Genomic DNA, 19,489 nt, shown 5'->3' with positions numbered 1-19,489 from the left:
GGCGGAGTGGAGCGCGAGGGGGCGATGGCGGGAGCGGCGGCGGCGGGAGGGCCGGGGGGCGGCGGGCCGGGGCCGGTGGCGCAGGGCCTGAAGGAGGCGCTGGTGGAGACGCTGACGGGGATCCTGTGCCCGGTGCAGGCGGTGCGCGCCGCCGCCGAGGAGCAGGTGAAGGTGCTGGAGGTGACGGAGGGTGAGTGCGCGCCGGGCCGGGAGGGCGGCCGAGCTGCGGGCCGCCGGCGAACGCGGGGAGCGTCGGGGCCGGGCCGCGCGGCCGGGAGGGTGGCGGGCAGCCGGCAGGGCCGCGGGGGTGGAGCCGCCGCACCGGAGCCCTCGGGGCCTCAGCGGGAGTCTGCACGTGGGGCAGCGCTGCGCTGTGTTGTGCTGTGCTGTGCTGTGCTGCCCTGTACTGCGCTATGCTGTGCTGTACAGAGTGCTGTCGGCACCGCGGGGTCTGCACGGCCTCCTCAGCCCTGAAGGTTCCGTGCTGGTTCGTGCAGCCGCAGTGCTGTGCATGGAGCTGCACTCCGTGTCCTGCAGGCACTCCCGGCGCTTCTCCGCTCCTCTCGGAGGATTTTCCTACTCTGAAGGGTTCTTTGTGGTGCCAGAAGGTCTCTGTGCTCCTGAACTTGAGCTCAGAGGAGCCTTGTGGTAAAGACAAGGAAGATGTGAGGCTGGGTCTGCCCAGGGGTTGTGCGGTGATTGCTCCCAATGGACGCGAGGCGATGAGGGGAAGGCAGGCGGTGTGGCAGGAAGGTTCCCTGCTGCGATCTGTGTGCGATGCTCCCGTTGAGCCGTTTGTGGTGCCGCACACGGAGATGAGTTTGTTGCCACCACGGCTGTTGGGCAGGTAATGGTGCTGGTGCAGCTGTGCAGGTCTGGCAGTGCTGTAGGATGTGCAGGAACGCAGCAGGACTGTGCTTTGTGGGTAAAGGAGATCCAGAGGATGAGGAATGAAGTCAGAATAAAACGAGTTGGGAGGAATCTGAGAGCATCACTGAGTCCAAACCCTGTCATCTACACGTTCACTTTATCACTGCGTTACAGATATCCTGGGGTCTCTCAGTGCTTTGCTGCTGACCTCCCCAGCACATTGCAGCTCTGCTGTGGGTGCTTTAACTCCTTCACCTGGGGAAAGCTCCGCAGGCTGCTCCCATGGAGCTGCACGTGGCACCAAACTGGAGGGGATGGGAGAGATTTAGGCTGTGTGGGTTGGGGCTGCTGACCTTGGTGAGGACTGCCAGGCTGGGATCCCTTCATCTGCATTACTTTGTGCTGTTGGGAGTCAAGGAGCACGGAGGAGCGAGCTGTATCCTCTTTGCAGATGCCAAGAGGAGGAGCAAGAGCAGCATTGTGTTTGCCAGCTCTGTGTTGTTGTGGGAGAGAAACATAGATCACGTGAATCAGGAGTGCTTTAAAGTGCTGTAAAGAAACCAGAAATACGGCTGTCATTAAGCATGTTTTAAAGATACAACACTGACAGTAAAAACAAGGGCAGTGCAGCCATTAGATTCATGGAGTTGCAGAACGGTTTGAGTTCTAACCCTGACCCTTGAAGGCCATCTGGTCCCACTCCCTGCCGTGCACAGGGACACCCCCAGCCCCAGCAGTGCTCACAGCCCTGCCCTGGCCCAGGGAGGAACAGTTCCAGCTGCAGTTAAGGGGAGTTAAAGCCGAGTGCATCTCAGAGTGTACTTGTTGGTAACCTGAGTTGCAACGTTTTTACCTGTGAGAGAAAGAAGTGAGATGCTGAGACAACAAACAAAGTTTGTGCAGGGAGCACAGGGGAGAATGAATGCTCAGTGATTCATTTGAGAAGCTCTGCACTGGAATTGTCTTCTCCTTCCCACGGATGAGTCACACCATTGGTATTGTGGCTTCCTCCAAAAATCTTGGTGAGTTTCTCTGTGTGGGAATGAAAGTTCTGACACATTTATTTTGTGTTGCAGAGTTTGGTGTCCATTTGGCAGAGCTGACTGTGGACCCGCAGGGAGCGCTGGCCATCCGTCAGGTGAGCTCACAGCCAGGGCAGCGCTGCAGTTTGTGGGGCGTCCTGCTGTGTCCTGGGGGAGCCAGAGGTGGTTTGCCTTTGTCCCTGCATTTTCCCTTGGGTATCTGTGGCTTTGTCACTCGTTCCTTCAGCATATCCAGGTGTGCTGACCTTTCCTTTCCTGGAAGCAGCGCTTTTGGGGCCGCTCAGCCTGCTGCTGGGCTGCGTGGTGCTGGCTGTGTGCAGTGGGCACCAGCAGCAGAAATCCTCTTCTGTCTGCCACAGCTTTTCCTGCTGGTGTTTTCCTCCTTGAAAAGGAGGTTTAGGTTCTGTGTTTCTGTGGTTGCAATGTGGCCCATACCTCGTGCTGTTGTAGAGGTGAGAAATAGCAGCCTTCTTGTGTCAGTGCTGTGTAGGCTGTCGCTGTGCAAGGAGTGGCCATCAGTTCAGCTTTTTACTGCTGTGGCTTTTCCAGCAGTTTGGCAAAGACTTGCATTCTGGTAAAAGCAGTGTGCTGTGGTTGTGAGATTTGTTCCTAATTTGTGACCTCTCTTCTAATGCAGCTAGCATCTGTCATTTTGAAGCAGTATGTGGAAACTCACTGGTGTTCTCAGTCAGAAAAGTTTAGACCTCCAGAGACCACAGAGAGGGTAAGGCTTTGCTTCTTGATTCCTGATTTGAGATGCTTTATCTGTCAAGAATATTACCTGGTTCCCTGAAACAGGTCTTGGGACTGGTGCCCCAGAAGCGCTGCCCTTTTTCCTTCTGTCCCTTTGGGGCTGGGTGCCTGGTTCTCCTCCACCCAAACCTTACAAAGAAAGCAAACGCAGGCCCTGACATTGGAACCAGCGTTTGTGTCAATGAGCCCAGGGTGTCCTTCATCCGTGTCTGCATCCCACCTCATGCAGCTCTGAGCTGGGGAAGGCAGTTGCTGTGTGCCTGCCTGAGGGCTTTGCCTGAGGAGAGAACTGCCTTGCAGCACACCCAGCAGCCTTCCCTACACAGAAACACAGAATGCAGTCTACCAGGTTTAGTCCTCTGCTGAGCATTTGTTTTGTAAACCTGACAGTGAAGCTGTACCAGGATACGGTCAGGTGCCATGACTTGGTTTTGAGCAGCTTGTCCTGTGACCGGGGATGTTCTGCTAAACGCTGTGCTTCTCTACAGGCAAAAGTTGCTATTAGAGAGCTCCTGCCCAACGGGCTGAGAGAATCCATCAGCAAAGTGCGCTCCAGTGTTGCCTACGCAGTGTCAGCAGTGGCACACTGGGACTGGCCCGAAGCCTGGCCCGAGCTCTTCAACCTCCTGATGGAGATGCTGGTTAGTGGAGATGTGAACGCGGTGCATGGAGCCATGAGAGTGCTGACAGGTACGTGCACGCAGCAGGGCGCCCCGAGGAGGTGCTGCAGGCTTTTCCTTACCACAGCATTCTGTCCCTTTGTACTGCAAATGGAGCTAGAACTTGCTGCTGCTGCTCCGCAGGGCTCGGTGCCTGCTGGCTGCTGCTGGGAGCTGAGGAAGCGCAGCGTCAGGCTCTGTGCTGCGGGCTGCAGCCCCACGGGAGCTTTGTAACTCCCTGCTCTCAGCTGGCTGCCACTTTCAGCATGACGTTTCTGCTGTCCCTCAGGGATTGCTGTGGGTAGGACAGCCGGCGCTGCTGTAGGCGAGCACGAAGCAATTCGTTTCCCAGCAGTCTCTGTGTTGTTGTTTTGGGTTTGTTTTCTTCTAAGTCCCCTTGCTTTCTGTTCTGCAGAGTTTACGCGGGAAGTGACGGACACACAGATGCCACACGTTGCTCCTGTTATTCTCCCAGAGATGTACAAAATCTTCACAATGGCTGAGGTACATCTTCACTCTTAAATGGGTACTGAGTTGCATTGGTGGGAATGTTTCTTGGAGCAAAGAAACAGCAGATGTGGAGGTTGAGCTGTACCGTGGTAAGACTTAAAGTGTTTCCTCTGTGCTGTGCTCATTCGTGACAGCTAACGTTTCAGCTGAAATGTTGAAGCCAATAATGAAATAAAAGGGAATCAAATAAAGCAGGAAAAAAAAATCACTTAAAAACATCTGCTGTTCCCTGTCTGCTGTTTTACAGGTGTATGGTATTCGCACGAGGTCACGTGCAGTGGAGATATTTACCACGTGTGCCCATATGATCTGTAACATGGAGGAACTGGAAAAGGCAAGATTTCACCTATCCTGCAACACATATTGAATGGAAATGAAGTGAGGCTCTAAATCGTAACCTGGAAATGAAAGATAGGAGAATTCCATGGTGCCAGGTGTAATCTGGAGGAGTGGGGGTCATTTCCTGCTCGCAGAGCGGCCAGCTCCCTGCTTTCTGTGCACGTTTTGGTGCTGTGCTTGGTTTCCATAACTGAGTTTAACAGACGTGCAGGGACAGCTTGGAGGGAGGGGATCAGCCTGGGGAGGAGACGAGGCCCAGAACTTTGCTTGGGAATCCCTGGAGGAGCCTCCGGTGCCAGGGGGAGCACTTGTTTGCTGGGCCCTTTGCTTTCCTGTCAGACACAGAGATCTGTTGCCTGGAACTCACCTCTGCTTGCACTGATTTTTAACCAGGGTGCAGCCAAAGTCCTGATATTCCCCGTGGTGCAGCAGTTCACAGAGGCTTTTGTTCAGGCCCTGCAGATGCCTGACGGACCCACATCAGACAGTGGATTTAAGATGGAAGTCCTGAAAGTAAGTTGGTTAATACTGATAGGAAATGACACGAATGGCAGTAAGCACTGCCAGGTGTGCTGGGAAGGAGAGAGGGCCGAGTGCTGTGTGTTGTGAAGCTTTCTGGCTCCCAGTGCCACGCAGTTTTGAAACACAGAATTGTGCCTACACTGAAGACGTGTGGGGAGCTGCATAGGGGTGTGGTGGTGCATTATTGGGCTGCAGGTTTTGGGTGAAGGTGGACAGCTGTGTTCCTTGAACAAAATCATACTGCAGTTACTGTAAACAAGCATACAGTCTGTCATAACGATTAGCTTTGCTCCTGAGCCAAGAAATTAAATGCAGGAAGGTGCAGGAGGGTGCTGGTGTGGTGTTCAGAGGGCAGCTGTTAGGTTGGCTTTTGTGGTCCTGTTCAAGGCAGCAGCACTGTGGCACTGCATCCATGGCTGCCCCTGCTGTGCCTCTCCTCAGGGAGGGGAGCAGTGCTGCAGCAGCCACTGATGGATGGCAGCAGCTCTGTGAGGGGAGCAGTGTTCTGGCTGGGTGCTCAGGGCAACCTGTGGGTTTGTCGCTTACGGCTTTTAAACTAATGACAGCAATTTTCTAAGGCAAAAGGAATTCAGGTATAAGACCTATAAATTGCCTTTCCTTCCAGGAAAGTGCATTTTGTAGTCATTGTAATGCAGAAATGAGAAAACTCAAGGGATTGGTTAAGCAGATAAGATGATTGCTGGAGCTCCTGAAGTGCAGGGGCAGCAGGAGAAAGAATGGAGACGTTTTTGGTAATGCAGGTAATGCATTTTCAACCAGCTGCAAGATCCTTTTTTTTTTTTTTCCTCTCAGCAAAGTACTGAGAAGTAAACAACAGAAAGGTGCCTTTTTTTCTTCCCTATCTCTCGAGAGCAGTCCCAGCAGGACTTGGGATTATTTCCACTGATGGTGGAAGTGCAGCCCATGAGCTGGTTTTGGTGGTGTTCCCTGGTTTCCCTTCTGATCGCTGCTCTTTGTGCTTCCAGGCTGTGACGGCGCTGGTGAAGAACTACCCGAAGCACATGGTGTCCTCAATGCAGCAGATCCTGCCCATCGTGTGGAACACCCTTACAGAAAGTGCTGCCTTATATCCTTTGCACTGAATGCTTTTAACTGGAGTAGGACAAGACAAATATCTTGTGCCCAGTAAGGATTGAATGTGGCTGAGGAGTGTGAGACCATGACCAGCAATGCAGGAATCTGCTGTGGAGATCCTGTGGGTATTTCAGTTGGGCTCCATGAGGTTCCTTTGGCCTGAGTCAGTTACAATGAACCATGGGAGCACCCACATCATGCTGGCTGCAGAACTGTGGCCAACCTCTGCATTCTCTCTGGTGCTCTTCAGTGAAAATTGCCTTCTTCAAACAATGCCTCATAGTGAGACTTCAGAGGAGAACCTGCTTTATCCCTTGCTGCAGCAGTAATGACTGGTTACGTTTGCTGCTGAAGCTGAATTTGCCTTTTAAATGTTATCAGTCATTACTTTGCTGGGCAGCCTGCAATGTTAAAGAGATGTTCTGGGGTTTTCGTGCTACGTGCAAACTGTCAGGGCAGATCTTCCACGTCCGCCCCAGGTTTGTGCTGCTGTGGCTCCTCACCACTGGGAGCACGGAGGTGCAGAATGAGCTCCTTGTGCCCTGGTGGGCCGAGTCTGAGTGGATTCAGTGTGGCAGAGCTGTAGTGTGGGGGAACCTTTGGGTTTCCATGGAGGATTTGGAGTGTGCGAATGGAGTCGCCCAGGGCTGCTGTCGGGTGGCTTCTGCAGCTGGGCAGGAGATCCCAGGGCTCATCTTCTGCTCGAAACACAGCACTGTGTGTAACCCACGTTCCTAAGAAAGAAGGCATAGTCATTATTAGGATTTTTAATTCCCAGATGCATCTTAGAAACATACTTGTTTACTTAACTTCATCTACTTATGTGAGAACAGAAGTAAATTATACAGAAGAGGTGGAGGATCCTGTGGATTCCGATGGTAAGAACTTGTTGAACTGCACTCCTGAGTCCCCTTTCGAAGAGGAGTGGACTCACCTAAATATGACTGTTGTCAAAGCAGTTGCAGAAACACCTCGGGAGTTCATGCTTAATGTACATTTACAGTGTTGGAAGGAAGTGATGGACGCTGTTCTAAGTTTCATGTGGCTGTGATCAGTGAAGCTGCATAACTTAAGGTTTCTAACGACTCCAGGAGTGAGTTTTGCAGCAGTTTTGAGGTAAAACTGATGGGACAAAAGAAAACCAAACAGGTTTTATTTTGGGCTTGATAAATTTTAGTGAGGGGTGTGCAGTGATGTGGGAAGAGAGCAGAAGGTGATCGAGTCAGAGTCCTCCCAGGGCTGCTGCTGCCCTTGCTGGTCCAGGAGCAAGAACAGCCATTACCCCATCAGACAGCCTGGAAGTCTGTAACTGTATTTGACACCAAGTTTATACTTCTGTGCATGTTAGCATTTGGAGTCATGGTCCTTTTTTTCCTTTCTTTGTTCAGGTGAAGTGTTGGGATTTGAAAATCTGGTGTTCAGCATATTTGAGTTTGTTCATGCCTTGTTGGAAAACAACAAATTTAAGAGCACAGTGAAGAAGGCTTTGCCAGAGCTGATCTACTACATCCTTCTTTACATGCAGATCACAGAGGAGCAGGTGAGCAAGTTTGTCTTGTGTAGGAAGCAAATGAGATAAGAGATTTAAACCAATTAGTGTCCTAGGAAGTGTTCAGTGCATGGAAGCTGCTGTAAGCTAACATGGTTACTCAGGGATGTGGTTTAGTGGACAGCTTTGTTGGTAGGTGGGTGCTTGGGCTGGATGATCTTAAAGGTCGTTTCCAGCCTTCGTGGTTTTGTGCTGTTCCATCAATTTGTCAGCATCCAGGAGTTCCTGTCAGTAGCACCTCGTGTGCAGCAGTGGAGGAATGTGCTGTGAACATGGAGGTTACCACACTGAAATGGAGAGCCACACCACAGCGATAGGGAAAGCATTGGGCAAGTGGTGTGACATAGTTTTCATGGCTATTCTTTGTGCTTCCAGGTCTCCCAAGCCTGAAAGCCATCTTCTGTTGGTCTTGTTTAGGTAGGCATGCATAAAAACAGGCATCTGTTAAAGCTTCATCTGCTTCTCCCATTTCTCATCTGTAAATAAAGCTGTGTAGCACTGATCTCAGCTCAGTCGTGAGTTTGTGAAACTGATTTCAGATGAGGGGCAGAGGAGCAAGATGGGCTGAGAACAGAGAGGGCCTCTTCTTTTCAAAGATTATTGCAACAGCATGTAAGAATCATTGTTGTTATCCTCCCTGTTCTTGTCCTTGTGTTTCAGATAAAGGTTTGGACTGCAAATCCCCAGCAGTTTGTGGAGGATGAAGATGATGACACTTTTTCCTATACAGTGAGGATTGCTGCTCAGGATCTGTTGCTGGTATGAAAAACATTCCATGCTTAGAAGCAACCAAAGAATGAGAGCGATACATTTAGCTTCATTTTGAGTGTTTGGAGGAAAGCCTGCCTTTAAAAGTCTACAACTAAATGTGATTGTTTCCTCTGCACAGGCTGTGGCTGCTGATTTCCAGAATGAGAGTGCAAGTGCTTTGGCTGCAGCAGCTACGAGGCACTTACAGGAAGCTGAGCAGGCCAAGAACAGCGGTGCTGAGCACTGGTGAGGAGATGGGACAGCAAGGAGTTGCAGCAGTGGGTTCTGTAGTCCTGAGGGCAGTCAAGTGTTTGTGGCACTGCTGCTGATGGGCAAGGATGAAATCTGAGAACTGATCAGGAGAAGAAAAAAGAGAGCAGGGGATTTCTCAGGCCAGATGCAGAAACCTTCCTGTGCAAACCCTTCACCGGGTGTCTGTCCCAGGCTCCTCCTTCCCTGCCCTCACAGTTCCTTAAAGCACGTGGTTGTGAAGTGTTGCTCGTTGTGTCCAGGGAGCAGAACCTTCTCTTTCTGCTCAGTGAAGTGGGCTCAGAATTTCAGGCATCTCTCGGTGCTTCTGCACATGGAATAATCAACTGAGATGAGTTGGAGGCTGCAGAACAAGTCCTTTAATCCTTCAGAACAAAGTCTTTGTTTATTTATTTATTCTGGAGGGGGAAAGTGGTACAAGCAGCAGCATTTTTTTAGCCCAAATTGTGAAAAGGGACTGGGAATGCTGCCTGTGCTGGCTGAGATTCCGAGTCCCCACACTGCAGAGTTTTGTGAATGTTCATTTGTTTCTGCTTTGGGATCAAGTAGGTAATTGTGTCAGCTTAGAGAAAAAGATCTGAATGGTTTTCCTTCAAATTCTTGATTTATTTCTCGGGGTGATGGTGGGCAGAAAAGCCTAAAAGCATCTGGATTTTCTTCTACAGGTGGAAAATACACGAAGCTTGTATGCTGGCCCTGGGCTCAGTGAAGTCCATTATTACAGACAGCGTGAAGAACGGCCGAATCCATTTTGATATGCATGGCTTCCTGACCAACGTTGTTCTGGCAGACCTCAACCTTTCAGGTATGCCAGCCCTGGCCGTTGGCCACGATGCAGCTGAGTGCCAGAGCTTGGAAACTTCGTATGAGTGCAGGTGTGTGTGTGTGTGTGTGTGTGTGTGTGTGTGTGTGCTGTGCAGAGCCAGCTCCACGTTTTCTGTAAGCTGAGGCTGATGCTCATGGGGAGGAGGATCCCGTGACTGGGAGCTCTGTGCGCTTCTGCTTCCTGGATGGTGCTCCCTCAGCGTGCAGGGAGGTCGGAGAAGTTGACAAAAGTCCTTGCAAATAATTGAACTTTGAGAAACTGTTTATCGTTTAACGACTTTCCTGCTGGGATGGCAGAACTTTGGCTGACGGATGGAAGCAGCTCTGACTTCACATTCATGGAACTCTCTGTCCTGCTTTGTTTCAGTGTCCCCCTTTCTCCTGGGCCGGGCCCTCTGGGCCGCCAGCCGTTTCACAGTGGCCATGTCCCCAGAGCTCATCCAGCAGTTCCTGCAAGCCACAGTCAGTGGTCTGCATGAAACCCAGCCACCTTCTGTCCGAATCTCTGCAGTCAGAGCTATCTGGGGGTAAGCAAAGATACTCCAAACCTCAGGGATCTGTGTTAGAAATCACATTTTTAAAGCTTGCTCATCAAAATATAAAATTCCTGTACAGACTGTGGACTGTGATGGCATGGAATGAATGAAGTATCAGTGTAAGAAGTTTAAGTGAGCAGGTTCGAAGCAGAGTAACTCTGATGAGGAATAAGAAGTTGAGGTTCAAGGTTATGTACAGCACAGTGTTATAATAGACACAGTCCCACCTAGAAGCAGAAATGGATGCTGGTGACAAGCATGGAAATGAAACCATGGTTATTGCTGTGCAGACGCAGGTATGACTAACAGAATGTGTCCTTGTGGGACAGATCAGGGCAATAACAAAGTTGAGAGATGAAGGAAGAAGTGTACTGGTGGGGAGAAGTGCTAGAGGAGCCAATTTACAGAACAGGGGGATGAAATACCCATCTATGATTAACCCAGTGATACGTATATAAAACACTTCATGCCTTCTGTGTGCATTTCTGTATCATGTCTAGCTACTGTGACCAGCTGAAGATCTCTGAGAGCACCCACGTGTTGCAGCCTTTCCTTCCCAGCATCCTTGATGGTCTGATCCATTTGGCAACGCAGTTCAGCTCAGAGGTGCTCAACCTGGTGATGGAAACGTTGTGCATTGTCTGCACCGTGGACCCAGCATTTACAGCAAGTGTGGAGAACAAGATCTGCCCCTTCACCATCGCCATCTTTCTGAAGTACAGCAATGGTGGGTGCTCAGTTCCTGTGGTTGGCTTTGCTCATGGATCCTGATCAGGATTATGGCTGTGCTGAACGTGTAATAAGTCAGAATTGAATGAACGTTGATCCTTGCTGTAAAGCTAGAAGGGAAAGAGCTGCTGTGCCAGTTTGAAATAGCAGTAGCAAAAACTGAGGTGTTTGGTGGTTTGTTTGAGTAAATGGTGCTTTCTCTCTCCAGATCCAGTTGTTGCTTCTCTTGCCCAAGATATCTTTAAGGAGCTGGCTCAGATAGAAGCCTGCCAGGGTCCAATGCAGATGAGGCTAATACCAACTCTTGTCAGCATCATGCAGGCCCCTGCTGACAAGATCCCAGCAGGGCTTTGTGCAGTAAGTGCTGTGGTGGTACCTGGTCTGAGCTGGGACCGATTCCCTGTTCTTTAACATAACGGATGGCTGCTCTGCAGTGAGTAGAAAATTGCTTGAAAATGCCTTTGAACAATGACTTCAGTGTTTGGTAGATTTGTCTTTATGGAGAGAAGCAAAATGCAGCTGGGGGGAGATGTTTCCAAAATAATGTGCTCTGTGGGCTTCCTCACTCCCTGCAGTTTGTCCCCAGCTGTTCTGCTGTGACGTAGTCAAGTTTCACCAGTGACAGTCACTCCTGAATGGTGTTGCATTCTCCAGCAGAATACACAACTGTTCCTTGTGGTTTCCCCTCAGTTTTTTTCTGATTTAAATGTCACATGTATAAATTGCTGGAGATAAACTGTAACATTTGTTGTTTCTTTAAGAAGTCCACTTAGAAAAGATTGAGCATTGACTCCATAGAATGATTGTATGAAATTAAGCCCATAAATATCTTAATAAAAATGTTTATAACCTGCATATTGATCAGTATTGCTGTAGCAATCACGAGTAGGTGATTAAAATAAATGCAGATCAAGATAAACTGGAACAAATCAGCAAGGAGGATTCTCTGGCTGCACTGATCACTGTCGGGATCACGTACATCCCTGTGGAGCTGTTTGCCACACTGAGTGGTTTTACACCACTCTTAGTGTTTAAACTGCCCTGGGAACTTCACAGCACACAGCACCGTGTGTCCATGGCAATTTCAGAGGCTCTGGGTGCGTGGCTTTTAAAATAACTGAAGTATTGCTGTGTGTGACATCAGGGTGTGATGGCAGCGCTGGGTCGCATCCCTCCTGCTCGTGACTGCAGTGCTTGCAATGCTGACTTTGTGTGCTGTGGCTGCTGTTGTAACAGTGCTTTTGTTTGTGGTTTCCTTTCAGACTTCTATTGATATATTAACCACAGTTGTGAGGAACACCAAACCTCCTCTGTCCCAGCTCCTGATCTGCCAAGCATTCCCTGCAGTGGCTCAGTGCAGCCTGAACACAGACGACAATGCTACCATGCAGGTAACACTGCAGGGAGTGGTAAGAGCTGCAGGGACAGGAGAGTTTGAGGGAAGTGACCAAATGAGACAGGTGGCAAAGCCTTCGAGGGAGCCCAGGCCTTGTTTGCCAGTAGTTGTATCATCAGCTCCTGGGAGGCTCTGCTGCCCAGTCTGTCATTAGAGCACTGCTGTTCAGGGACCTGCGGTGACTTCTGCTGAGATCATTCTGTAATGTGGAGGATCAGAGTGAACAGGCTGGCAGCCTTGCCCTGTTTGGTTTTTTTTCTGTTAGTGCTCTGGAGCACGTAAAACCTCACTGCTTTTCTTCCCCCATGATAATGCTCATGACATCTAGGGATGGCAGAGGCTGGCAGCAAGGAATGCTCTCAGGCATGAGGAGCAGAGCCCCTGCATCTTGCTTCGTGCCGTCTTCTCGTGTGCACATTTAAGTGGGAAGGGGAAGATAAACTTTTGGTTGGTTCATGTACTGAATGGAGGGAGAGCAAGGATTCAGCTCACAGGGGCAGTGCTGATCTGAGCTGTGCTTGGTAGCAGTTTTGCTGTTACCTGCTGATGGCTTTGGAAAGGGAAATTCTAACAGGGTGCCTTTCTCTTACAGAATGGTGGCGAGTGTCTGCGTGCGTACGTCTCCGTGGCTTTGGAGCAGATTGCACAGTGGCACGATGAGCAGGGCCACAACGGGCTGTGGTACGTGATGCAGGTGGTCAGCCAGCTTCTGGATCCGAGGACCTCAGAGTTCACTGCTGCCTTTGTGGGCAGGCTGGTCTCCACTTTAATTTCCAAAGCAGGGAGTGAGCTGGGAGAGAACTTGGACCAGATTCTGAGAGCCATCCTGAGCAAAATGCAACAAGCAGAGACACTCAGTGTAATGCAGGTGAGCAGCCCAGGAGGGTGAGAGGAAGTGCTGGGAAAAGAAACTGTCAGATTGAAAATAAAAGTGTGTGCCTGATTGTTCATGGGTTCTGCATACCCTGTGAGGTGTCAGGAAATGGCCGGCTCTGCTCATCCAGCATTGTGTGGATTACCAGGTAAGCCAGGCTCTTGTTGGTAAGCTTTCATGCACCTTAAATAGTCTCATGACCTTTTGCTTGCAAGGACTGAACCTTCAGAGAGCACCTTCAGTAGGGCTGTGGTGGCAGGGCAGCTTCTGAGTGTGTGTGAACAGCTTGGAGCTGAGAGCAGGTGAGCGTTAGGAGATGGGGGGTGCAGTTGGCCTGCATCAGGACAGAGGTCAGGTGAGAGTATCAGTCTGCTCTGGCCTTGGTCTCCTTTTAGTGGCATGGTTTACAGAATAATTTTATCCCAGTAGTGTTAATTCTCTTTCTCGTATGTGCCTTAAAGTTCAGCGTCTGCTGATGCCCTGTTTCCTGAGCAGCAGCTGTGGGAAGGCATTGCTGCCAGGACCCTCCTCTGCCCTCGGTGAAGAACCTGGCTGAGACTCATCTGTTCTGAGCCTTTTATCTTGGGTAGCTCTGATTTGAATGGTGCATTTTTTCAAACCAGTTCACAGTGAAACATCAACATCAGCACAGAGTTCATCTGCAGGCCTTGATTTTTTTCAGTTTTTCCCCCTTGGAAACACTGTTCATTCATAGCCATGCAAAATGGCTCTTGCTTTGGCTATTTTGGGATTTAAAAGATGCAGAAGCTTTAATCTGAACTAGTCATGTGAAGCCCCTGCAGCTGTGGAAGACAACAAGCGGCCAGTGATGTTGGATTTCTTCTCTGTCTTAGCCTGAGATGGGAGTCTGCAGTAGGACAGCTTTCCCCTGAAGGAGCCCCTGCAGATGCCCTCAGCTTAGGGGCTGACGTTTGGTCCTGGTCTGCAGGGGCAGGACTGTAAATCTGTCTTGTAAATACGTTCCTAAAGCTTGCAGTTTGAGATTCAGAGCAGAAGTGCTGCTGCATTATGGTGTGATGGCTGGGAGGCATGCTGGTGATGGAATACTCTGGGGTGGAGAAAATGGCTGTGGACAAGCAACTTCTGTGCCTTAGCATGGTGAGCATTCCGAGCTCCGTGCACAGGGCTGTGTGTACAGCATTGGACCAGCAGAGTTGGGTACCTGCACTGCCTGCCTTTGCCATGGGATGTTTTTGGTGGTCAGAAGCCACTGCAGCCTCTCCTTTTTTTTTTTTTTCCCCAATGTTTTTTTCATCTCTGCATTAGGAAGCTTTGCTGATTTGAGGCGTGGGTGTGAGCAGATGGACTCCTGATTGGACTCCTGACCTGCTTTTTGTGGGTCAGATATCACTTCTGATGGTAGCAGTATCCTTTCCTGCTTTTGTAGCACACTGTATCTTGCAGATGGTTTTACTTTCTTTTCCTCCTGGGGTTGGTAAGCACCATCTCCATTCCTGCAGGGCACTCCATTTCTTGAATATTTGATAAAACATTTTCAGCTCCTAAATAATGTACAGCTCATGTTTCCTTTTTTTTCCCTGGCAGTCCTTGATTATGGTGTTTGCTCATCTGGTTCACTCACAACTGGAACCACTCCTTGAGTTCCTGTGCAGCCTCCCTGGACCAACAGGCAAGCCTGCCCTGGAGTTTGTGATGGCTGAATGGATGAGCAGGCAGCACCTGTTCTATGGGCAGTATGAAGGCAAAGTCAGGTAGGATGTTCTGCTGCACCCGTGCCTTAATGGCAGCTGGCTGATCATCCTCTTGCAATTAAACACGCTGTGTGTGAGGGAAGGGGGAGCTGGTTCACACTCGCAGTGCTACGCCTCCATTGGGCAAAAGGAATTATTTTCCTGTGCTGTCAGTTCAGCTCAGGAGAGCTGTGGTAATTGGAGCAATCCCTGATGTTCCTCAGTGCTCCTATTGCTGCCCCGTGTTCTGTGCTGGAAGAGGGGCGCCCAGGTGGGAAGGGGTGCCTCAAGTGAGCAGGGGGCTGGTTGTGACACTACAGTTGTGTGAGCAGGATGAGAATTGTTTCTGGACGTGAAATTCTCATTAAAAGCTGCAGTGGAAGGTCGGGGCACTGTAGAAGGGTTTCCTAAGAGAATTTGATGATTTCTCATTGATTTAACGAGTCAGCGAAGTAAATGAGAGGCAGCACGTCAAAGAGATGAATGTCAGAACGATGGAGGCGGTCGATGGATGCTCAGCACTGTTGGCAGTCGTGCTTGCTCTGTTGTGTTGCTCAGCAGTGATTCCTCCCATTCTGGGCGAGCTGAGAGCTGTGCAGGGTGCTCTGAGGCCGTGGGGGCACAGCGCTGCAGGTGACAGAATTGTGAAGTCTGTTGTACAGCTCTGTGTGTCATCCAGCACGGCAGTGGTTTGTGTGCAGGTGATTTGGCAGTGCTGTGCTCTGTTCTAGGCCCCCATTTGGGGTTATTTACAGCAGAGGAGCTCACGATGCATTAGGAGTTGCTGGATGTTTTCTGAGTAAGGAAGAGAAGCCTTTGCAGAAGAGCCTGCTGTTCAGACCTGGGGAAATGGCAGTTACTAAAAGGAAAACGAATGGCTCCCACTGAGTGAACTGAGGGACTTACACCAAATTACCCCTCTGTGTTCCTCAGTCCCTGTCCTGTGGATGGTGGGTTGAAGAAGCGGCTGTTCCACATCTTAATGTAAAACAGGAGAAACTGGAGAGCTGCAGCGCTTGTTCTTGGTGGCAGGGATCAGAAGGGGCACCTGGTGGCTGCCTGGGGACCTTCCCACGTCCCTCCTGCTGGGTGGGCCGGGCGGTGCAGGGGATCCCCATCCCTAATTGTCCCAACCTCTGCTCCCCAGCTCAGTTGCTCTGTGCAAACTGCTGCAGTACGGCATCAACACGGATGACAAACGGCTTCAGGACATCAGGGTGAAGGGAGAGGAAATATTTAATATGGATGAGGGAATACGGACACGATCGAAATCGGCCAAAAGTAAGTCGTGATTTTGCTGCCCTGCCTTTTTGTTCTGTTAGTGGGGCTGTGAGGGGTCTCACCAGGTCACACAGAGCTGTGGGAGGGATTTCCCAGAGGAGGTGCAGGTTGGTTTGTTAAAACAAATCCACGCATCGGTGTTGGTACAGAGCAGCTCAGATGCTGCCTGGTCCAGTTGCTAACTTTTGAGCACCTAAATTAGTGCTCCCAGCTCTTGATAGGGTCTTTCTGTCTGTAATTAGGCACAAACAACTTCTCATGAGGAGCAGCATGAACGTATTTCTTATTCTCTTACAGATCCTGAACGCTGGACAAACATTCCTTTGTTAGTAAAAATCCTGAAATTAATAATAAATGAACTCTCAAATGCAATGGAAGCGAACGCATCTCGACAGACCACTGCAGATTGGAGTCAAGGTGAAAAGCTGGGATTGATTTTTCCTCTTTAATGGCTCAGATCTACTCTGTAATCTCTTCAGAAGCATTTATAGTAATAAGAAACTGACAGTAATAACTATTACACCTGTAATTAGTACCATAGAATCTTTGGAGTTGGAAGGGATACTTAAATGGCTTGTAGTCGAGTCTAGACTCCCCTGCAGTGAACTGGTGTATGTAGTTAAACAAAGGCTTAAGTAGTAATTCAGAGGATGAGTCACTTTGGTGTCTTCTTGTACCTGGAAATTATTGGGAAATGGTGGCCTCACACGTGGAGTTGTGTCTGGAAGTCAGGATCTGACTACAGCAGGGAATTGCCCTTGCTTTGGTGTCTGGTTTCTTCCTCCTGAGGGACAGTGATGGCTGCAGGTCTCCCTTTGCCCCTGCAGAGCAAGGCTTTCTGCACAGCTGTCAGCTGTTGTTGTCAGGTGTTGTTTATGTCTGGGAATGTTTGTTTTCTGAACAGATGATTCCAACGATATGTGGGAGGACCAGGAAGAGGATGAGGATGAAGATGAAGGCTTAGCAGGACAGTTCTTATCAGATATTCTTTCCACAAACAAGTATGGTAAGTCACAGCTTTTTACTGCTTCCTTGGGGATGAAACAGAGTGGACGACATTCTTGTCTGAGTTCTCTTTCTTTGACAGCAGTGCAACAGAGATGAGAGGCAGAGGGAAGAAGTGTCACAGTGGGGTTTTGTTTCAGACAGGAGGGTTTGAATGCTCTGCAGGCTTCGTGCTGCTGTGAGGTACAGGCAGGAGTTCCTGCTGAGGGAAAGTTGGTGTCGGAGGTGTAGGTGTGACCTGGGAATGGCAGCGTCACAGCAGTGGCTGAACTTGCTTGTGGAGCAGTCTTGAAACAGAAGTGCTGCATAAAGAAATGGAGCACGTATGATATTCCTGCTTCCCTCTCCAGTTTGCATACAGTCTTAGGAAAGAGAACCTTGCAGGCTGACACGGTAAGGAGGCTGCTTGCTGAGCACAGAACTGGAAGTGTGGCGCCCTGACCTAAGATCAGGACTGAGATACAGTGCACCTTACAGTGCACCCTACAGACTTGCTCTCCCAGCATCCCACGTGTGCTCAGCTCAGCCCTGTGTTCCCTGGCTTTGACCCCTCTGTACCAGGGTGCAGTTTTATTTCCAGCCACAGAAGTTCAGGAGCAGTGCTGGGTACAGAACTGCCTGCACAGCAGCACTGAAGCTACGTGTGGGTTGCTGTGTTTCAACAAGAGTCCAGTAGAACACTCCCTGAGGTGTTCTGCTCTGTTTGTTGTTAAAACGTGCTGCCTTGCCTCTGACAGATGAGGACTACTATGAAGATGATGAAGAGGATGACCCAGATGCGTTAAAGGACCCTCTTTACCAGATAGATCTCCAGGTGATGCCCTGCAATGAGGTTTTTTCATGTTAATCAAATGATGCCTGAGCTGTTTTTCCTTACTCTGTCTGTAACTTGTGAATGAACAGAACTTTCTCAAGCAGAGGGAGGTGAGACTTTTATCCGTGAGCTCCGCAGCTTTTTGCTGAAGTCAGAGCAGGGTGGAGATGGGAGCTCACGTAATTCCCTGCTGCTGCCTGTGCCATCCTCTGTTCCTCCTTGTGAGCTCCCCCTCAGCCCTTCCCCTCTGTGCCCCCTCTGTTCCTTGCTGTGTGCTCACGTTCATGTCTTGATGCAGGATAGAAGCAGGCTTTCCCAGGAGGTGATGCTGACTGCTGCTCTCTGTCTCCCTTGCAGGCGTATCTCACTGACTTCCTGTGTCAGTTTGCACAGCAGCCCTGCTATGCCATGTTTTCAGACCATCTCAATGAGAATGAAAAGCGAGTGCTGCAGGCCATTGGCATATAAGCCCCCCCCAAGAGAGCACACTGATCATATCTGAACCATGTTTCTTGGCTTATTCCGTGTTTTATGACTAAACATAAAACATTCTCTGGTGCCCACCTGCGTGTTAGAGGTGGATGACGGCCTCGTGGCGACGTATGGAGCCTCATCTTAACAAATCTGCTAAGGGAAGGAATACTCAGAAAGCAGCAAAGACGGAAGTCTGTTGAGCTTTGCACATTGGTCTCACCATGGGAGCACTTTCATTTTCCACAGTAACTTTCCAGGAAGTTCTTAAAAAAAAAAAAAAAAAAAAAAAAAAAAAAAAGCAAAATGTGTCCTTAATATTTTTAAAAGCAAACTGTCTCTGCCTGTGAAGAGGCACTTAACTGAGCTCCACACAGCACAGCCGGACTGAGCAGGGCATTGGTCACTCACACATCGCCTGGACGTATCTCCAGACATTCGGAAGGTGGTTCCTCTTGGTGTAGCACACAGGGTAAATATCTCCATCTTTTTATAGAACCATGGACTCTTATCAGAGATGCCTGAGCGCTATAGAACCTGTTTGCAGGAGTCTGGATGGGAAGCTGAGACAATAAACCAGAGCATATCTTCTTTCCTGTTGTGGACGAGGCTCTGTTGCTCACGTTTACTGCCTGGTCCCACAGGAGCAGTTCTGTACCAATGCCTTGGTGTGCACATGCTGAGGGGAGCTGCCTCTGTTCTGTTCCTGTGCCACGTGGCTGCCGGAGGCGTCGGATTTACGGAGCACAAAGAGCCACCATTTTGGGGGAAGAAAACCGATTGTATTGAACAGCTGTGCTCCATGACAGCCACTCTGAACTGCTTTGCTTCCTTCACACTCCTGTGTGTATTTTTATAGGGTGGTAAAATAACGTTTGCAAATTGATTTACCCGTAAGAACGGCGTGATGTATCTCACAACACCTCTCTGCCTTTGGTTCCCCCTTGGGGAAGATGAAAATAAAACTATTGAAATGTACACCAGTATCCTTCTTGTAAAGCAGACATAAAAGGAAATGGCACTCGTTTCCCAGAGTCACTTTTTCAGATGTATTTCTCCCTAGGAAACCTTCCCTGTGTGCTGCCTGAGGATGCGAGCATGTTACAGGAGTCATCCAAACTGAAAAGGAGTCCTGTAACGGATGCATCTGCTTAAAAGGAAAAGGCTGACCCACTGTAGAGGTTCCTTTCTTAAGAAAGGTATTGCTGTTCCTTTGTGGAATGACACGCTTTGAGTTGTATCTGAAAACCTCCAAGGAGTAATCGTGTATCCTGCTGGTCTGATTTAGAGTGCAGCTTTCCAGGTTTTTACCAGGAGGGGGTGACAGATTAACTCCTTACCAGACAAAGATGGCACAGCGTGTTGGGTGCCTTTGGGAAATAGTTCCGTGCTGCAGTGCTATGAAGGAGAGCAGGCAGAGCTGGCGGCCCTGCGGTGCTGCAGCAGTGTGAGCCCTCAGTGCTTCTGTACCAACAGCTCTGCGAGG

General features: G+C 49.8%; 1 protein-coding gene across 1 annotated transcript; it reads left to right on the top strand.

Annotated features, from left to right (window-relative positions):
* Nucleotides 1-24: 24 nt before the first annotated feature.
* Nucleotides 25-18,981, top strand: IPO9 (importin 9). Its single transcript, XM_042838469.1, has 24 exons — nucleotides 25-190; nucleotides 1,947-2,008; nucleotides 2,551-2,637; nucleotides 3,155-3,356; nucleotides 3,741-3,829; nucleotides 4,083-4,169; nucleotides 4,568-4,687; nucleotides 5,683-5,783; nucleotides 6,611-6,669; nucleotides 7,180-7,331; nucleotides 8,001-8,099; nucleotides 8,230-8,336; nucleotides 9,026-9,165; nucleotides 9,553-9,712; nucleotides 10,222-10,448; nucleotides 10,659-10,807; nucleotides 11,713-11,841; nucleotides 12,439-12,714; nucleotides 14,287-14,453; nucleotides 15,580-15,713; nucleotides 16,011-16,130; nucleotides 16,618-16,719; nucleotides 17,456-17,532; nucleotides 17,890-18,981. Exons 1-24 carry the CDS (start codon nucleotides 25-27, stop codon nucleotides 17,998-18,000), a joined length of 3,123 nt encoding a protein of 1,040 aa, XP_042694403.1. The 3' UTR covers nucleotides 18,001-18,981.
* Nucleotides 18,982-19,489: the final 508 nt, after the last annotated feature.

The sequence above is a fragment of the Centrocercus urophasianus genome, unplaced genomic scaffold (genome assembly GCF_019232065.1).
Source record: "Centrocercus urophasianus isolate 14NV4802_14NV808 unplaced genomic scaffold, USGS_Curo_1.0 seq_803, whole genome shotgun sequence".
Taxonomy (NCBI): domain Eukaryota; kingdom Metazoa; phylum Chordata; class Aves; order Galliformes; family Phasianidae; genus Centrocercus; species Centrocercus urophasianus.
This window is presented reverse-complemented; position numbering and strand designations above follow the sequence as displayed.